Here is an 18,323-nt window from a genome sequence, read left to right as displayed (position 1 = left end):
TGATTGATAAGGAGATTGCTTCTTTGAAATTGAGAAAATCTGTTTTGGTTTTTCAATGACAATGATTTTAATTTGTGCTTTGTGAGCTCAATTGCGACATTACCTGCAGCCTCAGTGGTTTCAATACCAAGTGTAATTTCCTTTTTCTCCACAAACCCCAGGACATTATTATCTGATCTGTCAGGATCTTCTTTCTATCCTTTGAGAATGCCGTTTATTAAACTCAATCAGCACAGAGAGATTGTCAACAAAGTACAGAAATTTGCAATTTTTCAAAAACAGACAGAGCTCATTAAAAATTTATTGGTTGTAGTCTGCGATCAGACAGCTAGTCTGCAAGGCAGAACAACACAGATTATTTATGGTGATTTTATTGTGAAGAGGTTTAGGAAGCCAGAAGATTGTCGCTTTAACTATAGAAGTGCACAATATTTACGTACCAGTTGGTCAGTAAGCAGTAAAACCTTCTGTATTCTTGTCAACTTATATTTAATAATCCTTACACGAAAGGTTAAACACAAGTATATCAGAGGGTGGGTAGTGTTAAACCAGAATTGAGCACTGTAACAAGATCTTTGCTCATAAGAGATTAACTTGAATGTGCAAACCTAACAGGTGTTTGAAGTATTGTATGTGAGGAACAAAAACCCTTGAAAATTTGTAAAATGTTTGCAGTAATTTTGCAGTTTAATTTCATGCTCTGCATGAGCCATACTTTGAGGTTGGGTGATTGTTGCTGGTGCTAAATATTTTTTTTTTTAAGAATACTCTGCCTTCAAACCAAGCTCTCTTTTATTTTACAAATCACAGCTATTAAATTTCATGGCTCTGCAGTCGGGGGAGTTTTTGTTTACTAGGTTGAAGTGAATTGAAATTTTGTGCAAAGCCATGGTAACCTAACTATTACATCCTGTTTGCTTTGAAGCTCATGTGGATTTAGGATGTTGGCCAAAGGTTCAGGAACTCTTTATTTTAGAATATAATAAGTTAAATATTTTTCTTTTTATGATCACTACAATTTTTCTAAAAATATCCAACAATTGTAGTGATTAGAAGATCAAGAGGTTTGCAGTAAAATGTAGTAGAGGAACCAACTTCAAATTTAGTTTCTTGATGGGAAATTGGTCAGGTGTGATACAGAATTATGTCTACTGAAAAAAAAAGAGAAGCTCTTTAAGGGCTAATTCTGCTTACTCAGTCGTTCATATAGAAATGTAAATTTTATGGAAAAATTTGGCTTTTTATTGGTGCACAATTTGCCAACAGCTGCACTCATAATATTTTCAAACTGGTTAGCTCTCTGTTTGATCAGCAGTGTAATCCTTTCGAATATTTCTGACATTATTTGACAAGTAGATGAGGCCATTTCCTTCTGAAATTAAGTTTCTTAACTAGCCAGCTGATTTTTTTTTTGTGTTCAGAATTTATAAGTTTACTGAGACATCATTTTTTCACTTTTTGTTGCTTTCTTCTGGTCTCGTGTGTGCAGAGCAAAATGGCTCTGCTTTCACAGACATAAGTGCAATATTGAAATATTATTACCATGAGGATTGGAAATTAGCTTGGTCAGGACTCATCAAGTATTATATTGAAACTGTCACTGTGAACAAATCATCCTGAGGCAAAATCCAATATTTCAGTGGTGGTTTTTTTGCCAATTTTGTTTTTCAGATGCTGGTATGGATAAGGGAGAATCATCAGGAGTTTTTACTGAATTATGCCGAAATTGGAAATGATACAACCTCTGCTGATGAACTTCAAGAAGAGCATCGAAATTTCCAAGGCAGTTGTATGGTAAGTCAAGTCTTAGGTTCTAAGCTGAGGAACAGTGATATTATCTCCAAGCAATTTAGTTGCATTTATGTTCAAAATAAGTCTGTAAGGATATTTGAATCTTGTATTTCAAGAGCTTGTCTGTTTGTAGTTGTTATTAGTGTTCAAACAATTTAGTTCCAAGAGACCTTTAAACGTATATCACTGCTTTTTGTGGTTTTAACTACCAGTGCTTCATGGCTCTTGAAATGTGAAAATTTCAAATCGGATATTCCTACACATGTATATAATTACACATAAATAATATAGGGAAATCTTTAATCACCTCTCTTGTAATCTTATTATGTTCTAGTTAAACATACATTCCATGGTCAGTTTTGTCTCTATACAGTATGTTGTTTTCCAAGTTGTCTCTTGTCCATAAATCATTATTCATTTGCAGTGAATGTCTGATATGGCATTTCAAGTGCTGCACCCACTTTAAATGTTTCCTTTTCCTTTTTTTGGAATAATAGTGTGATATTGTTTTTGCACTTGAGTGCAATTTTGTTATGCTTCTGATTCAAAATTTTCTGTGGTTATTTCCTGTTTTACTAAGATAGGCAAAGCGTTTTAACATAAACTTTCTTTGATTGGCTCAAACTGTGCCACGTCAATAAAAAATTATGCTATTTTGAGTTTGCATGATGGAGGCCTACACTCCCTTGATATAATATTTTAACCACACATAATTATATTCAAAGAAAATCTACTAAGCTGTTTTTTAATCATTAAAATGCAATTGGATTGAAATTTAAATCAGTTACAAGAAGTTTGGCCAGTCTAAAGTTAAGTCTTGACTCAATTTATTGCCTGGATGTAGCTGTGCCTCGTGGAAGAGAAAAAAATTACTTTTTTCAGACACAACATTTGCATAAGGAAAAGCAATATTGTCAAAATTGACACTCATATTTGTTGCTACTTTGATTAATTTAACAACAAGAATGTAAATATTTAAAAGAAGCAGGCTTGTGTAGCTTTGTTTATAATTTATGCATAATTATTTAAAGGCTATGATGTATTATAATGTAATTTTTTCAGTTTTTTGCATGTTTTGGTTTCATTTCTGGTACCTGTTGGATCAGTCTCAGAAAATTATCCAGTGCTGCCAATATAATCTCTCAGTTGTGAGCATTTTAAGTGAAATTTTTATGTGAATTATTTACAAGATAACATCAGATGAAATCTATCTGATAAGCCAAGGTTTATGGTTGAAGGATTCTTTTTTTAAAGAGAGAAGATGCTAAATCCAATATCATTTCAAGGTATCGGTACTTGATATTTACAAGTGTGGTTTAGAATTACACCGCTTGGCCTGTAAATTGTAGAAAGTTGAAGTTGAACTTAAAGTTAGCTAAAGCCAAATCTGAGGTAAACACCACACCTGCAAAGATCTTATTTCAGCAAGATAAAAAGTTTACTCAAAAGTCCTAATTATAAAATTGTTTTTATGATAGTTTTCCTCAAGGTTTTCATGATAACTTTGACCCCAGCAGTGGGATACTTAACAAAAGTTGAAACTGGAACAATTTAAACTTTTCACTCTGGTGTACAATCAAGCTTTCTCCAACTATTTTCTTTGTTATTGTCATGAATGAAAACAAAGTATGAAATTTAAAAATGTTACTTATGAGGAGGAGTCTTAAAGAGAAGGAGGACAGGTTTGTGCTCAAAAGCTGCCTCTTTCTTTCAAAATGTAGCAGTGTTGTTTAGACCACATAAATGAACACAGTTCTGTTTGTTGATTGATTCTTAGGATAATAAGGGTAATACATGACACTTCTAAATATGGTGCAGTAGAGCCATTTAGCCCTGTCTCCCTCAACTCAATTCTGCCAGTTATTATTCATTACATGATATAATTCAACTGGGCTTGCTATGAGAGTTCGTATCGCCTCTGTGATAATTTTGTTTGCATTCAGTACCTTCCTGCTTGAGTGTTTTTCCAAATGAAATGAGAATGTAATATACACTGGATAGCTTAGTTGTTGAGTTTTTTTTCCACTTGTCCACTGAGTAATGATTGCTACATGCTGCAAACATGTGGTTCTTGTACTCTAGCTCAGTGTTGTTGGTCTCAGCACAATTTTTAACAGGGTAGATGGGTAATGCCATCCAACAGGTAAAATGCCATCCAGTAGATGAGTGATTACAAAACATACTGCTGTTCTATCCACTGGATAGAGGTATATTCAGTGCTTGGCATTATCCAGCCTTTAACCTAACACAGCCCTAATTCCAAACCCTTGCATCTGGTAAGGCTCCTTCTGTTAATTAGTTTGCATTTATGCGGAAGAGAAGTTACTCTCACATTGTTTGATTCATAAAAATCAACTGTAATGATGCAAGTGGGGGGGGGGGAGGGGGAGGGGGGAAAACCATATCCCTTTTGCTGTGAGAAGAGATCTCTTTATTTGTTTTTGTCACACCATAGTCACCCTCAGAGGTTTCAACAACTTTTTCCATAGAGGGATGTGGAAAGTGTTATAGGGATAGGCCTGAAAAAATGGCAGTTAGGCAAAACCAAGACACAAAAGCCAGTTCATAAGCTAAAAAGACATCAGGTAGAGATCTGATAAGCTGTGGTAGACCACTGATAACTGACTTCTATCATAGCCCTTGCACCCCGAAACCCAGGTTTACTCACTTCCACAACATTAATTTTTCAATAGTTTCCTGACCAGCACAGAAGAAAATTGTAAACTTTCTTAGGTTACTTCATAACTGTTTACTTTTTTATGCAAAGAATACTCTGCCAATGAAAGAAGTTTTAATTTTTTATTTCTAATTATTATGAAACAGTAAGGAAATTTAGGTTCTATTTTATTAGTTTTAATTGCTGTCCTTCTTTAATGATTGGAAGCAATTTTAAGCCATTTAGAAAAGTGTGAAGTGGAGTTTGTTTTTTTAATTTACTTTCTGTAGCACAACCTGTACTTTAAAATATCAAGGGTTACTATGTGTGAAGAGTATTTTAATTTAATTTTATGGTGGCAGAGGTAACAATAGACATTTTATATGTCTCCATCCTTGGAGACCCAACGGAAAATAGTTGAATGAGAAGAAATACAACAGCAGTTTCATTTCAAGGTTACAGTTTAGTTCAATCCTTGCCAAAGTCAAACCAAAACCACTGTTAGTAGTAATTTCTGGCTACTTTATAATTTGACTTCGGGTCTCCAAGGGTAATATTTCTCTTGGGTGAAAAAACCACCCAAAAAAATAATTGAAGCAATAGATCAGAAAAGGAATCATTTTGAAGCTGTCAACAAATTGAATTAAATTGATAAGATGGAGAGCTTAAAATACTGAATCTACTACCTTCCAAAAGAATGTTGAAAAATTTTTGCATGAGACCTTGAATAAACTGAGGCAAACAGTATTAGCATTGAAATTAAGGAAAATTTTGCCATTGTGTGGTCCATCATATTTCAGTGTAGTCAAATTCAGAGTGCATGGCAGTCTTTAAGTGCTGTTTTTAACTTTTTTAACCAACAAGCTGTCCTTTGATACTGTGTCTGATCTTATGGAGAGTTTGATGTTTTCAGTTTCTTAAGAGATGCAATAAAATATGACAGATCAATTTTAAAATCAATTTCTCATGATTCCTTTTTGACATTGATGATGCCTTTACTTCCTGTGTTCAGATGTTTTTTTTAATTACTTTTGCAATTTTATTCTGGCATATGATAACATTTGTTTGCTAGTAAAGCAAATTCTGTTTGAAGAAACAGAGTAAATAAAACTTGTTCCAAGGTACATATGGCTGTACTTCTTGGTGAGTTTGCATGTCACATTATGTGCAAAAGGCTTATCCTATTAGGTCTAAAAAACACCTGTATCATGTTTCTTTTCAATGAAATCCCCAGAAATCCTCATTTTAATTTTAAATATGAAGCTTTGTGGCCTGTTTATCAAGGGATTCCTGACACTTCTGAGGATGTTAATTATTAAAGGAAATTCAGTGACTCATGAATGACAATACATGACTGTGATCTCTTATGATCCTCGGTTTGGCTCTTAATGTTAATTGCTATTGGCAACTTTGCTTAATCTTGATCTGATCTTGAATAATGACAATGCTGGGTGTAGTTTTACCTGCCTTCTTGTTGGGGGGTTTTTCATTTCAATCAAAAAATGTTTGTTCATGGGAGAACTTGAATATTTATCTGGCCTGAAGGAATTGGAAAGGAAGAAACGGGAATTAGCATTCACACATGGTAGGAATAGTTGACTAATAATTATATTTTAAGAACCAATTTTCAGGAATGAAATGCCTAGTATTTCACAAACCAGAATTACATAGAATTTTGTATTTTATTGCTGGGAAATCTGGAATTTTGTATCTTATTTGCTGGGAAATCTGTTATGATTTCTTAAACTTATACATGTAGCTAAATAATGTTTAAAAAATGTTTTTAAAGCTTTCAATGACACAAAATGACAATTTCAATGTTCTTATTTTTAAGTTCTAATTTTCTTTTGGAATGTGAATCTTTTCATGTGGAAGTTCTCAGCTATCTGACAGTGTTTCTGTGTTTGAATGCTTGTACACTACTTTGATTACATCTACTATTGCCAATAGATTTGAATTTCTCCAAAATATTCAAACATGTAAAGCATTTTAAAACAGCATGAGTTAATTGAAATTGAGTGTAATCTCTTTCTGATTTACTACAGATTTTAAAAGAGGTCTACATTTTATTCCAGGTGATATTCTTCTACATTTTTCTTATTTGAATACAGGTCTTCAACAGTGAAATACTTTTTGTAACAAGCATTACATGTGACAAATGTAGTAGATGTGTTGTGGATTAATTCATGCTAATTTATACAGAAATCTCTTAATACTAACCAAAAAGCTGCAGCTGGCTTGATGTATTAAATTTCTTTCTGTTTACTCAAGATTACAGTGTATATATTAAGTTGGAGGAAAAAGTTTTTTAGTAAACATGAAACTACATAGAGATCTTCACTCCGAAGACGATATGGAGGTAGAATGTGGTCTTTACATTACATCTTCTGCAATCCAAATGAACGCGAACTTAATTGGTGATACAGTGTAAACATGACACCAAAGTTTGGTTTTCAGGTTAATTGGCTGTCAAGGAATGAAAGGCTTAATTGATTATAATGGAACACTGTCATTACACGGACTGATCAAATGTTTCAAGCTTGAAATGAATTTTATTTTATTGCAAAAAAGTAGACAGGCAGACTGGCTGCACGGTTTTGGTTGAGATAGCTATTTTACATGTTTGTGAAGAACATTATTATATTATGATGCCATTGGTAATTCTCCTTGTGAGGTAATGCTGTCTGTTTCTTTGGTTGTACCTATATTTGGGGTTATCCCTGTTGTTGATGAGTATGAAACATTGATGTTTGATATATTTAGTATTGAAGGGCAGATGCAAGTTCAGATTTTAATGTTGCATTGATGTCTTTTGCCGCTCATTCAGTAAAATATTTTTAGAAACATATAATTTTACTGTTTAGCCAGGTAAAGCCGTTTATTATTTCCACCTTTTTATAAGGTTTTCTGTGAAAATTGATGCCCTCTCCTGTAGCTGCATTCTGTATTCTTACATTTACGGATATTGGGCTCAGTGTTAAGTTGTAGCTTTCATGTAAAATATGAATTGGGTATTCTTTCAGTTTGAATTTCATCATACAAAAAAAAAACATATCAAGTCTAGCTCTCTCTCTCCCAATAATTTTTGCAGATTTCATCTTTACATTTGTTTACATTATCACCCGATCTCTTAGCATATTTCTTGGCATGTACAGAACACCTCTGGTTGTTTTGGTAGCTAAATACACATCATAAACGGTTTTGTTTTGAAACGTTTCACCAGCTTTTATATCATTATTTAAGTATTTCTGGGTTATGTGTTTTTGATTAAAACATGTAAGTATTTCCACCTCATGTGTTTTAAAAATATAGCCAATCTGTAAGTTTTGGATCAAAATTTGATGTTGACTTTGTGAGACATGATTTCAAGAAGAGGCTGAAAGTTACAATTTATGATTTCAAAACCCAGAGATAATTTATCAGCATTGTACAGGAGTACTCAATAAACATGGAGAGCTATCAGGAAACAACAGAGACTGTGTCGGCAAGGGTGCAAATAAATCACTGTGTAGGTGATAATTTTGAAATTTTATGCCTTTCCTACATTTAGGTCTTTAAACTTTTGAATACTCCTCTTGCAATCTGGTAATTGACAGTATTGCGATATATACTATAGCTTCAGAAAAAGTAGAAAGTTTTCCATTTTATTTCATGAGGAGAGAGTTTTCAATTCTGTTTTCTATCATGACCAGTTTTTACTCTATGATCTCTTTCCACCTATAAATATATATTTTTTTCCTTCTTGAAAGAAAAACAGAGATAAAGGAACCTTCCATGAGATGCACTGAAATCACTTTAAAATTTATATTCTCTACCTAATGTTGAAGTATGGCACATGAAATTTTCCTATTTGCACCGAGTATGTAATATTTTGTTTTATTCATTTTCCATGTTTCTTTTATCTAGCGACCAGACATGAGTAGAGAATATTTATTTTGCAAACATTTTACATGTCACCTTGACTTTGTATGGATGCATATGATTTTGGCTGAAGTGGATGGTTTTCATGTCACTTCCCATGACCTTGGTATCTCCTAGGGTGAGAAATGATTGGTGCTATAGCAATTTAATTCAAATTTAAAACAATTCAGTCAAAATGTCCAATTTTGCTTGAGGACCTTCTTAGAAATGAAATTTCTTGACATGGAAATTACATATGCCTTGGCGTTCTAATGTGCCCAAACTTATTGATTAGATTGTTTTACACTGATGTACAGGTAATCAGCTGTTCTGAGGAATCTTAGAAATTGAGGACAAGTGCCTATTCATTTTATCCTCTTTTTATTCAAAGCACCAAGTTGATTGCTTGTTATTTTCCTTGACTGTGTGGCCATGTCAAATTAAATGATGTGGCAAGAATTTAGCTTTTGATCATTTGAACATCAAAATGGACCATTAATTTTAGTAAATTACTGCTAAGGGTTTCCAAGAGAGGGTTTCATTGATAATGATTGCTTGAAAAAGGAGAAGGTGGGGTGAGATGGGAGGAGTTGGGGGTGGGAAGGGGGGTCAGACAGAGTTGAGCGGAGTGAATGAAAGGTCTAGGTTAATGCCTCTGACTCCCAGGGTAGATCCAACTTACAGTGAATCACATTTATTTGCACAGACATAAAGATATTAAGATTAAAATGAGCTTCAAGAGTGTAAAAAAGTATTTGGTAAACAGTTTTCAAAAAGCTTTTCTTTTGAAGACAAATTCACCTAGTTAATTTGGATTGTTGGCCCTATTAAAGATATGTTTTTTCCTTAAATTTATCAGAGGTAGTGTTTGTGTGGTCTAATGTGTTGAGTCAAGTAAATCTTTGAAATTTTGACCTTAACCCTTTAACTCCCAAGATCTCATAAGTAATTCTCCTTACTGTCTGCCATACAGTTCTTGTGATTTTAGTTTAGAGAATTTGTATTGGATCAACATATAATCCCCTACTTGATATTTTTCTTTATTCTCATCACTTCTCTGCTTGATATTGTATTGATATTATTAGGAGAAATTCTGTCTTGGTCACTCAAGGGAGTTAAATGTTTAAAGAATTTAGGCAATACTAGTAATTTTTGTATTTGTCTGTAATGATTTGTTGTTGACAAAGCAGTCCTTTAGAGGAGATTTTAATTGTCACTGGTTTATAATGTAATGAATTTCTGTAAAGGATTACTTCCATTTTTCATAACTTTTTCACCAAATACTACAGTAGATCAAAAAAACTGTATTTTTATTGTAGAAAAATTTGAAGTTACCCCACATGCTTTTATTTCATGTTGTTTATGCGGTGGTTGAAACATATTTTTCTAATTGCCAATTTTTTTTTTTCATGTGGAAGCAATAAATAAGGCATAATTAAAGTCAAATATTACTTTTTGCAAACCTCATTCCAAATACTTCAGTATCCTAAATAGAAAATGCATCTTTTCATTATGATTTTGAATGCAAGGCTCATAAAAAAACAAATTAAAGGATTTCAGCTGGATGTGACAGTGATTTTTTATGTCTTGTGAGATTTAAGATGTATCCCTTTTCCTTCAGCTTCTGTTTTATTATTTTTGTTATGTCAGTTGAAGTTTTTTCCTTAATTGTCTTATGGCCAAATAAATTTTCTCTGAGGTGATCAGAAGGAAAGTAAATTTATTGTATTGAATCCATTATTTGTAATGAGATGAAGCAACTCCTACAAAGCAAATACAGACATTGTATGGGTTAAAATTGCCTAATATATTATGTTTGCAGTCATTACTGATCATGAAATGAGTGATAAGCTTTTTGGTCAATTATTTTCTGGCAGGAATTTTTCTTGTATTTTTTCCTGGTTGAATAATCATAGTTTAGTACAACCACACATGATTTAACCCATTAGACTGTGGTGTTAAGATGCTTTTTATTGTTTAATTGGGAGGAAAAAAAATGTATTCAAGTCATTTAGTAAGCAAGTGTTAAAGAATATTGGGAGGAAGTATGTGTCAATTTAAAATTTAGGGCTGAGTCTATGTGTACGTGGAAAAAATATTTATGTTGAGAGGAGAGATAAACTTTTTTATCAGCCAGAATGGATAAATGTTTATCTGGTAACCCAAATTAAAACCTGGCAAATTTTTATCAATTTGCACCTGGATGTGACTACCTTTTCTATTTCATAGAGGTCTGCAATATTGTTTTCATTATCACTGTTTTTGTTTTCCATTTGTAAATAATGGCAATTCTTTGTCTGGCTTCTCAACTAACAAGCAACATGATTTGCTCTGGAAATTTCTCCTTGGTCTCATGAATACTAATATTTGGATGTCTGTCATGCAATCATTATGGACGTAAATTAAAGCTGACAAATGGCATCATGTATTTTCACTGATATCTTCATGAAACATTTGATCATTGGCCTTCCTTTATTTGAAATGATTTCTTAGCTATCCAGAAGAAATTTGGTGAGTTTTAATGTTTAAACTATCTTTTCAAATCTTCAGGTTAAAATTTAAATTGTTAAGTAAATTATGTACTTCTTTGAATAGTGTCTACACATTCTAGACAATTTCATCAGCACCATTCCCTCTGCCATCTTATTTTGTGTAGTCTTGTTGGAATAGATATTTAACTTTGGTTTGGAAATATTCCCTTAAGGAAAGAAAAAAGTATTTAAAATATGGCCATTTTTGTTTGATATTATTTTATCTTAAATTTTCTGTATTTTTATGAGTAATATATTATTATTTGAAAATTTTGTCCCAGTGCAGTGCAGGTGACATGACGTTAGTGGCTGTAAATTTTTTAAGGGCATGTCCCTCAAAAATTTATTTTTATTAGTTTATTTGATAGACAGAGACTCTTTCTGAAAATGTATTTTTGTCAGAATTAGTGATAGTATTATTTTATTTCAGTGACAAATTATTGGATAGAAAAAACTATAATTTCATAACAAACAGAGGAAGGAACCTGTAAAGTTCATGTTAATAGCCACTGTTCCATTTTTTTCAGCTCCAGTAACTTGGGTAATAGAAAATGCATTGAAATTGAGTTAATTCCTGTCCAACAAATGCAAAACAACTATACTACTTTTCCTACAGAATTGTCTATGACAGCAATCTTCACAGTAATGATCACTCCTGCTTAATTGAGGCCTGAAGAAAATTCAGGCTAGTACAGGATTTGAACCCATGACCTCCACAATAGCAGTGCAGTGCTTTATCAACGAGCTAACAAGCTGAACACCACTACAAGAACACTACTGCCTAATAAGTAGTGTTCATTACTGGGAAGATTGCCCTCATATTCACTTATTTATCCACAGTTCACATATGATTTTCATATATTCACAGTCATTTTTTTCCTACAGAATCTGCTTATCATATGATTTAGGGAAATTGCAGTTTAATGCTAATGCTGAATGTAAGGAGATAAACATTGCAAAATTTGATCCAAAAGAAATCTCTAATCCAATTAATTGGGAATAACTGTAAGTTAATTTTTTCATTTAAAATAATGAAAAAAATAATTTTATCATTTTCTGGTGAAAGGTTACTGGTAATTGAATATTATTTTTTTCTAAGTGCCATCTTTCAAAATTTGAAAAGGTGTGAAATTTCCTCCTAGTATGGAAAAAAAATATAAACAAATAGCACCCTATGAGATTGAGGCTCACACGATAGCCCTTTTAGGTGTCTGATTTATTGTAATTCAGGATTTCCTTTTTATGCAAACATTAAAAATACCCTTTCCTTGCATAGTTAGATAGAAGATTCCCATAATGTTCCCCTGAATAGTGCTCATCAGCCTGCATTTAACCAGTCACACACCCCAAAACAAATAAGCTAGAACCACTTTGCATACTAGCATAATAAACTGTTCCTCATTGATGTTCTGCTTTGTAGCTGCATTTGTATGGTCACACAGAAGGGTGCTGTCCACAGAAAATAAGTTAGAGCCTCTTCATATAGCATGAAAAACAGTATCACACGAAAGTACTGCTTAGCCTAGTTCTCATTTTAATGGCGGCATACTAAGGCTTCAACCACAAAAATAAAGTTAGTGTTTCCATTTGAATGGACACATTAGAACCATCTTGTCCAGTGTACCTGTAGTAAACAGCACCACATGGAAGGAATTAATCTGCTGGAAAACATTTTATCTGAATAATGTGAAACCCAGGGCCCATTTTTTTGAAGGCAAACCCAGAGTGAAATTTTTTTTCCTTGGTGTCTTTATTCCTCTTTTTTAAAAGCTTTTGTCAGATAGTTTTCATATTCTATTCAGAGCATCCAATCATCAAATTTTACAAGATCTGAACCAAATTTTGCACTCACCCAGGATTATATTAACCCTGTTTTTAACATCCTGACCCAGGAGTGCTGTGAAAGATTTATTTGATTGATTTTGTACAATCAAATTTTACAGGAAATATCGATCAGTTGTAGTTGCATATTTACAAAAATTGGCAAAACCAAATAATCTCTATGTAATACACATTACAATTTAACTCAGCAGAACATCAAGGTGAAGATAGCAACTCTTCTCTTTGTTGCCATTTATGCATTATATTGTTCTTTGTGTAAAATTTTTTTCAGGTATCTGTCTCCTTTTGTTGGTTATGGATTATTAATGTGAGGTCTTTTCTGACACTGAACTGTAGAATATCGATAGCAACTGATTTTCAATATTTTTTCCTGTCATCTGGCTTTTTTTTTTATCCCTTTCACTGGCTGTCTGCCATACATTTCTTCTAAATTAAGCTCTTAGAATTTTAAGTGAAATTTTACAACATACTCTAATTTATATTTTCATTCCCCCTTGTTATTTTGATGCTTGAACATGTATTAATACTCTAAATAATTTTTGGTCACTCCCAACAGTGCAAAGGTTAATTTGACAAACATGAAAAATCTGAGATGGGGTAATCAAGAGTCACTGGAAAAAATTTACATTTGTTTTTGAAAATTAATTATCAATAATCCAGGGTGAACTTTTTCTTTGTCTATTTCCATCAAATTTTGATTCACATACAGTATCTCCCTACAATTCTAATACATTATTCAGCAAGTAGTAGACGAAAATATTTCAACTTCTCTACAATAAAATGTAAAATTGCTAGAGGTTGTAATCACCAAACATGTTGTGAGAGTAAAAGAGGGCTATTGTTTTACTTCTTGTGGGAAGTGTTCTTTTACTTGGGAAATTTTGTTATGAACATGTGCATTTATTTTGTCATTTGATGTTTCCCTTACATTATGTAGGTGGATATGTCTTTGTGGTGGTTTTAAACTATCATATGTGGCCATCTTCCCTGAGGGTATTTGTATTATCACAATTGAGGGAATATTTTAGGATTTATGAAAAAGCCTTTATTTGGAATTGTTATTAGTTTGTGAGAGCTGTAGATTTTACTGCCCACAATTTGACTTTTTATGTAAGTTTTGGAATTACTTGAGACCATTTTTGTTCAAAATAAAGGGATTGACTTTTCACATCAGATTCAAGCACGGATTTAAAATTTTTGTTACATGCATTTGCACAGTTTCTTTGTCATTTTCTTTGTAAAAGTAATTGAAAATATGTCAAGAAAGTGATTAATGGGTTTATGCAGATAACAGTTAAAAGAGCTATTTTCATCATTTATGTTTATTTTACTTTTGGCTATTTATGTGCCCACAGCTGCAGATTTAATAATTTTCATATTGAAAATTGAAAAAGTCTAGATTTTAAGGTGACGTGAACAATAACAATTGACATGTATTGATTGTAAGCTTTTTAAAATAATGTCTGTTTCTAGATGTACATTATCTCAGTTAAAAAAAAAGAACATTAAATTAATTTATAATACAGATATTTGAATGCCAAGGTCTAGAATAATGTGGCTGAATGATAAACGTTTGAGATCTTTTGGTGGCCAGATTGACATATCAAAAGCTAAGTTAGGCTCCCTAAGGGGGAAATAAAAATACCCCATGTGGAGAAAAAGAATGTCGTGATTATCAAGGCAGTTCCTCAAAGCCCGTAGAGAACTAAATCAAAATGCAAAATTATCCTCCTTTGAGGAACATGGTGACCATTCTTGACAAAAGACAAGGGATAACATTGTTGTGATTTTTTTTTTTACTGTACATGTAAGTGATATTTGGTGAGTATTAGTACTAACAGACTGCTGCATAATTCTAACAACAGTGTGTTAAATTTCAGAGTGTTTACACCAATATCAGCCGTGTGCTAGAAGTAGCTGACCAACTGAGCGAGGCTGTACACTATGAATCAGACAGAATTGAAGCTTTAGCACAGGCTGTTAGTCGCGAGTGGAAATCATTTGATATGAACATAAATCAGCGGAGTTGTTTGCTAGCATGCTCAGTTGCATATCACAAACACAGTGAAGAGGTAAATACTGACTGTAAATGTATGAACAGTAAATACTTGACTTGGGAGGTTTTGGTTGTGTTTGTTCATTTATTTTGCCTTTTTATTGTAAATAATGTTATCTGTTGTCTTGCTAATTCCTCATATTGTACACTTTTGCAGTGTGTTTGTAATGGAGTTACAAAAACTTGTAATGTGCTTGCAAAATCCTGCAGTTACTGATATTTTCATCGTAGCTTTCTTAATGATTGATTAAAATTTAGTGATAAATTGCAGTTGAACTTAAGCTTTTAAGTGTTACTGAGAGGCCTTATTAAAAATTCAACAACAACCAACCATTTATTTGTCTTCAGAACAACAGAATACATGTGATTCATTCAGTACTTGTAATTTCATTCAGATGTGTACCTTAATGTACACTATCTGAAATATGTCTTTCTTCTGCGTCAACCCACTGAAATCCTATTTAATTAATTTATTGACATTAAGTTTAGACATTAGTTGTAATTCAAACTGTATTTTCTGTTTATGGGAGCTTTGCCATGACAAAGTGTAACAAAATGATTTTATTGTTTTACATAGTTTCTTCACAATGTGAAACTCTGGCAAGGAAAGCTTCAAAATGATGAATACCTGGATATCAAGGAAGTTGCTGAAGTAGAAAACTTATTAACAGATCTAAATGATTTACGGCAAGAAATTGAAGATTCATTTGAGACTGTTAGCTCAGACAGCAAGGCACTGCTAGCAGAACTCCAAAAAAATCCTGTTCATGTGGATAATCAGTTTCTGAAAAATCCTCAGTTTTCTGAAGAAGCTGGATCCCATGTGATGGACATTTACCTGGAAGTTCACGAGCAGCACAGACAATTAGGAATGTTATGGGAAAAGCACAAGGCAAGACTTAAAGAATATTTACACCTGTGTATGTTTGATCAGGACAGCTCCCAGGTAAAAAAACTTCTTAGTGTACACACAATGAGATTTTAGTTGGTTGTGCAGGGTCATAGTGTATGTGATAATATGTATTCTTGCCTAGCGAGCTAGTGAGCATGGGTGAGTGAGAGAAAATTGAGGGCTTGTGAGCAAAGGGAGGTGACAAGGGACCTGGATCTTTTCACTCATCTCTTACAACCTTGCAGCACAAGCTGCAGCATTTAGTTTTTGGTCTTTGTTTGGTTTTGACATGTAATAGACTCTGGAGGAGAGAGTAGGTTGTGTGGCTAGACCAAACAATGACTGCACATGAGCCTGTGTAGGGATGAATACTGTTCTTGTGACAATGGCAATAACTCCAGTACATATGCAGACATATTTCAGTAATGGATGACACCTGAAAAGCAACTGCATCTGAATTTGAAATTTAAAATTTGGAAGCAGTCAACTTAACCTCTCAAACATTGTTCATAAAACAAACAAACAAACAGGAAAAAAAATCATCTCTTTCAGAACTCTTTAATTTTTATGACTTTCTGACAAACAGCAGTCATCTTCAAAAACCCATTGAAAAGTTGTGACTGTTATTTTTTCTTTTATATTTTTTTTAACTGCAAATTTCATCTATTAATCATAATTTAACTTTTTTCCAATGACTTGTGCATGGAAGTCAGATGAAGGCTTTTGTCAAGTTTTATACTTAGCTCATTATTCTTTCCTGGGTTTCTTTTTGTTTCTTTTTTGAAACTGATCAAGACAAATATTTTGTTAATTGAAGTTGTCCTGATTGAAAGCCATATTTATTAACTTGATGTCCTTTGAATTTGATTTAATTATTTGACTCCAACCTTTGCCAAAGTACCTGTATTACTAAAAATTAAAAATGTGCCAATCACCTTTTTAACTAATAGCTCACAAAGTTAATTGATGATTTGGTTTTATCAACTGAGTTGATAATGTAGGTTGGCCACCGTAAAGAGTTTAAGGCTGATGTTTCGAGCGTTAGCCCTTCGTCAGAGAGAATGGGTTTCTTTATAATAGTTGATGGTTAGTTAGGTATTATTTTTATCAATTTTTTTGTATCCCTTTAAGACATTTGATTTTTTTTTTACAATTTTTTGAAAGGTTTTATGAATAATTCCCTCTTGATAAGTTGTTTTTTTTGTCACTTCTAAGGATATTTCTGTGTATGTTGCGTTTTTAGTTGATAACAGTGTGTCGTCGTCTTCAGTGATCAGATTATTGATTTCTGAAAAACGTTTCCCAGGGGTGGGTAGGTGGGCCTTTATTTCTTCGTTACCGATCCCCGGATGAGACGAGTTTGTTAACCTGTTGTGGAGAGACAAAACTTGTGTTTCACCTGTTGAATGGTTAACTCTGTAAATCATATTGTGAATCATATTCACCCCAACTAATTGTTTGATTTTTTTCTTTCTTTCATCGTTTTCTCCTTAATTCTTGTTCAATCTTAAGCAACTAAAAATACATGGACTTACCCTCACAGGTTTTCGCTAAACTATCTTCGTTTAGTTACAATGTTTGTTGGAAATTTTTCTAAGATTGTAAATTATGCAAAAGCTTGTCTTCACGACGATTTATCATTTTAGTTTTATTATTTAAAAGGTGTGAATGGCGTGTGACATTTCCTAAGGGAAAAAATTTAAATTCTATGCTTTTAAGATTAATTGTAGTTAAAATCATTGCTCGTCGAGAATCATTTTTTTTGTGTCCTTTTACATACGGAGTTTTAATCTGGAGAGTTTTCCATGCAAACTACTGTATTAATAGACATTTGTTTCACACCCAAAGGCAGTAACATCCAATCACATTCAAGCTTGCTTATTTCATTTACAACGAAGCATTAGAAGTGGCAAAGAATGATTGCTTTACTTGTGTTTCACCTGTATGTCGGGGAAGATTTCCTCTCATCGTCGTTTTAAATGTGTGAGGTTTTACTGGATTTGGTCCTGTGTAAAGATCAAAGAAATGATACCGCTTTTAGATACTGGATAGGCAGAATGGTAAGCTAACTTGTTTAGTGCAATTGGTTGTGAAATATATCGCTACTAGCCTAGCCGATATATTCAAATACCTTGGGTAATAAATTTGTATTCATGGTCTATTGTGTAAAATCAAGTTTCGAGACTTGAACAGTTTTATTGGAATATTCTAATAAATATTTTTTTTACATGATGGGCGATAGTGTTTGACAAGGAAACCAAGCCTACGAAATTGAAATGAGTATTTGTCTTGAATTTTTCATGTCACGAATATTCTGTTTCATATTCATTACTTTAGTATTTGTTTTGTATTTGAAAAAATATTAAGATTATCTGTACTTCTTCCGAAATCAGAATTTACTCCAAATTTATTTTATTTGTTTTGATCGCTGTTGTATGTAGTCGCTATTCCTTTTTTCCCGTTTCTTGTTGCCATATACACGTGTCTTGTGGGATAATGTCGCTTGTGTTTCAAATCGAAGATAAAACCACTAGCATCAAATGCAATTATTTCTTTAGCGTTTTGCCTCTTCCAACCTAGTCCTGTAAACTCGTTTTGTCGTTCTCTACCATTTATATTGAAGAAACTCAAAATACGTTTTGAGCTGAATAGGCT

The 18,323-nt window shown here is 32.9% G+C and overlaps 1 protein-coding gene across 16 annotated transcripts in view; it reads left to right on the top strand.

Moving 5' to 3' along the window:
• LOC131794744 (kalirin) overlaps positions 1 to 18,323 on the top strand; it is a 99,690-nt gene that overhangs the window by 29,975 nt on the left and 51,392 nt on the right. For 15 of the 16 annotated variants that reach the window (XM_066160191.1, XM_066160190.1, XM_059112293.2 and 12 more), the window contains 3 exons: positions 1,672 to 1,794; positions 14,601 to 14,792; positions 15,354 to 15,722. In XM_066160191.1, the coding sequence (XP_066016288.1) occupies positions 1,672 to 1,794; positions 14,601 to 14,792; positions 15,354 to 15,722 (684 nt within the window). Of the gene's footprint in view, positions 1 to 1,671; positions 1,795 to 14,600; positions 14,793 to 15,353; positions 15,723 to 17,575; positions 17,729 to 18,323 lie in introns of those variants that run through there. The other variant, XM_066160197.1, reaches the window with a different exon arrangement.

The sequence above is a fragment of the Pocillopora verrucosa genome, chromosome 13 (assembly GCF_036669915.1).
Source record: "Pocillopora verrucosa isolate sample1 chromosome 13, ASM3666991v2, whole genome shotgun sequence".
In the NCBI taxonomy this organism is placed as follows: Eukaryota; Metazoa; Cnidaria; class Anthozoa; order Scleractinia; family Pocilloporidae; genus Pocillopora; species Pocillopora verrucosa.
The sequence above is the reverse complement of the archived record's forward strand: the minus strand, read 5'-3'. Positions and strand labels throughout refer to the sequence as shown.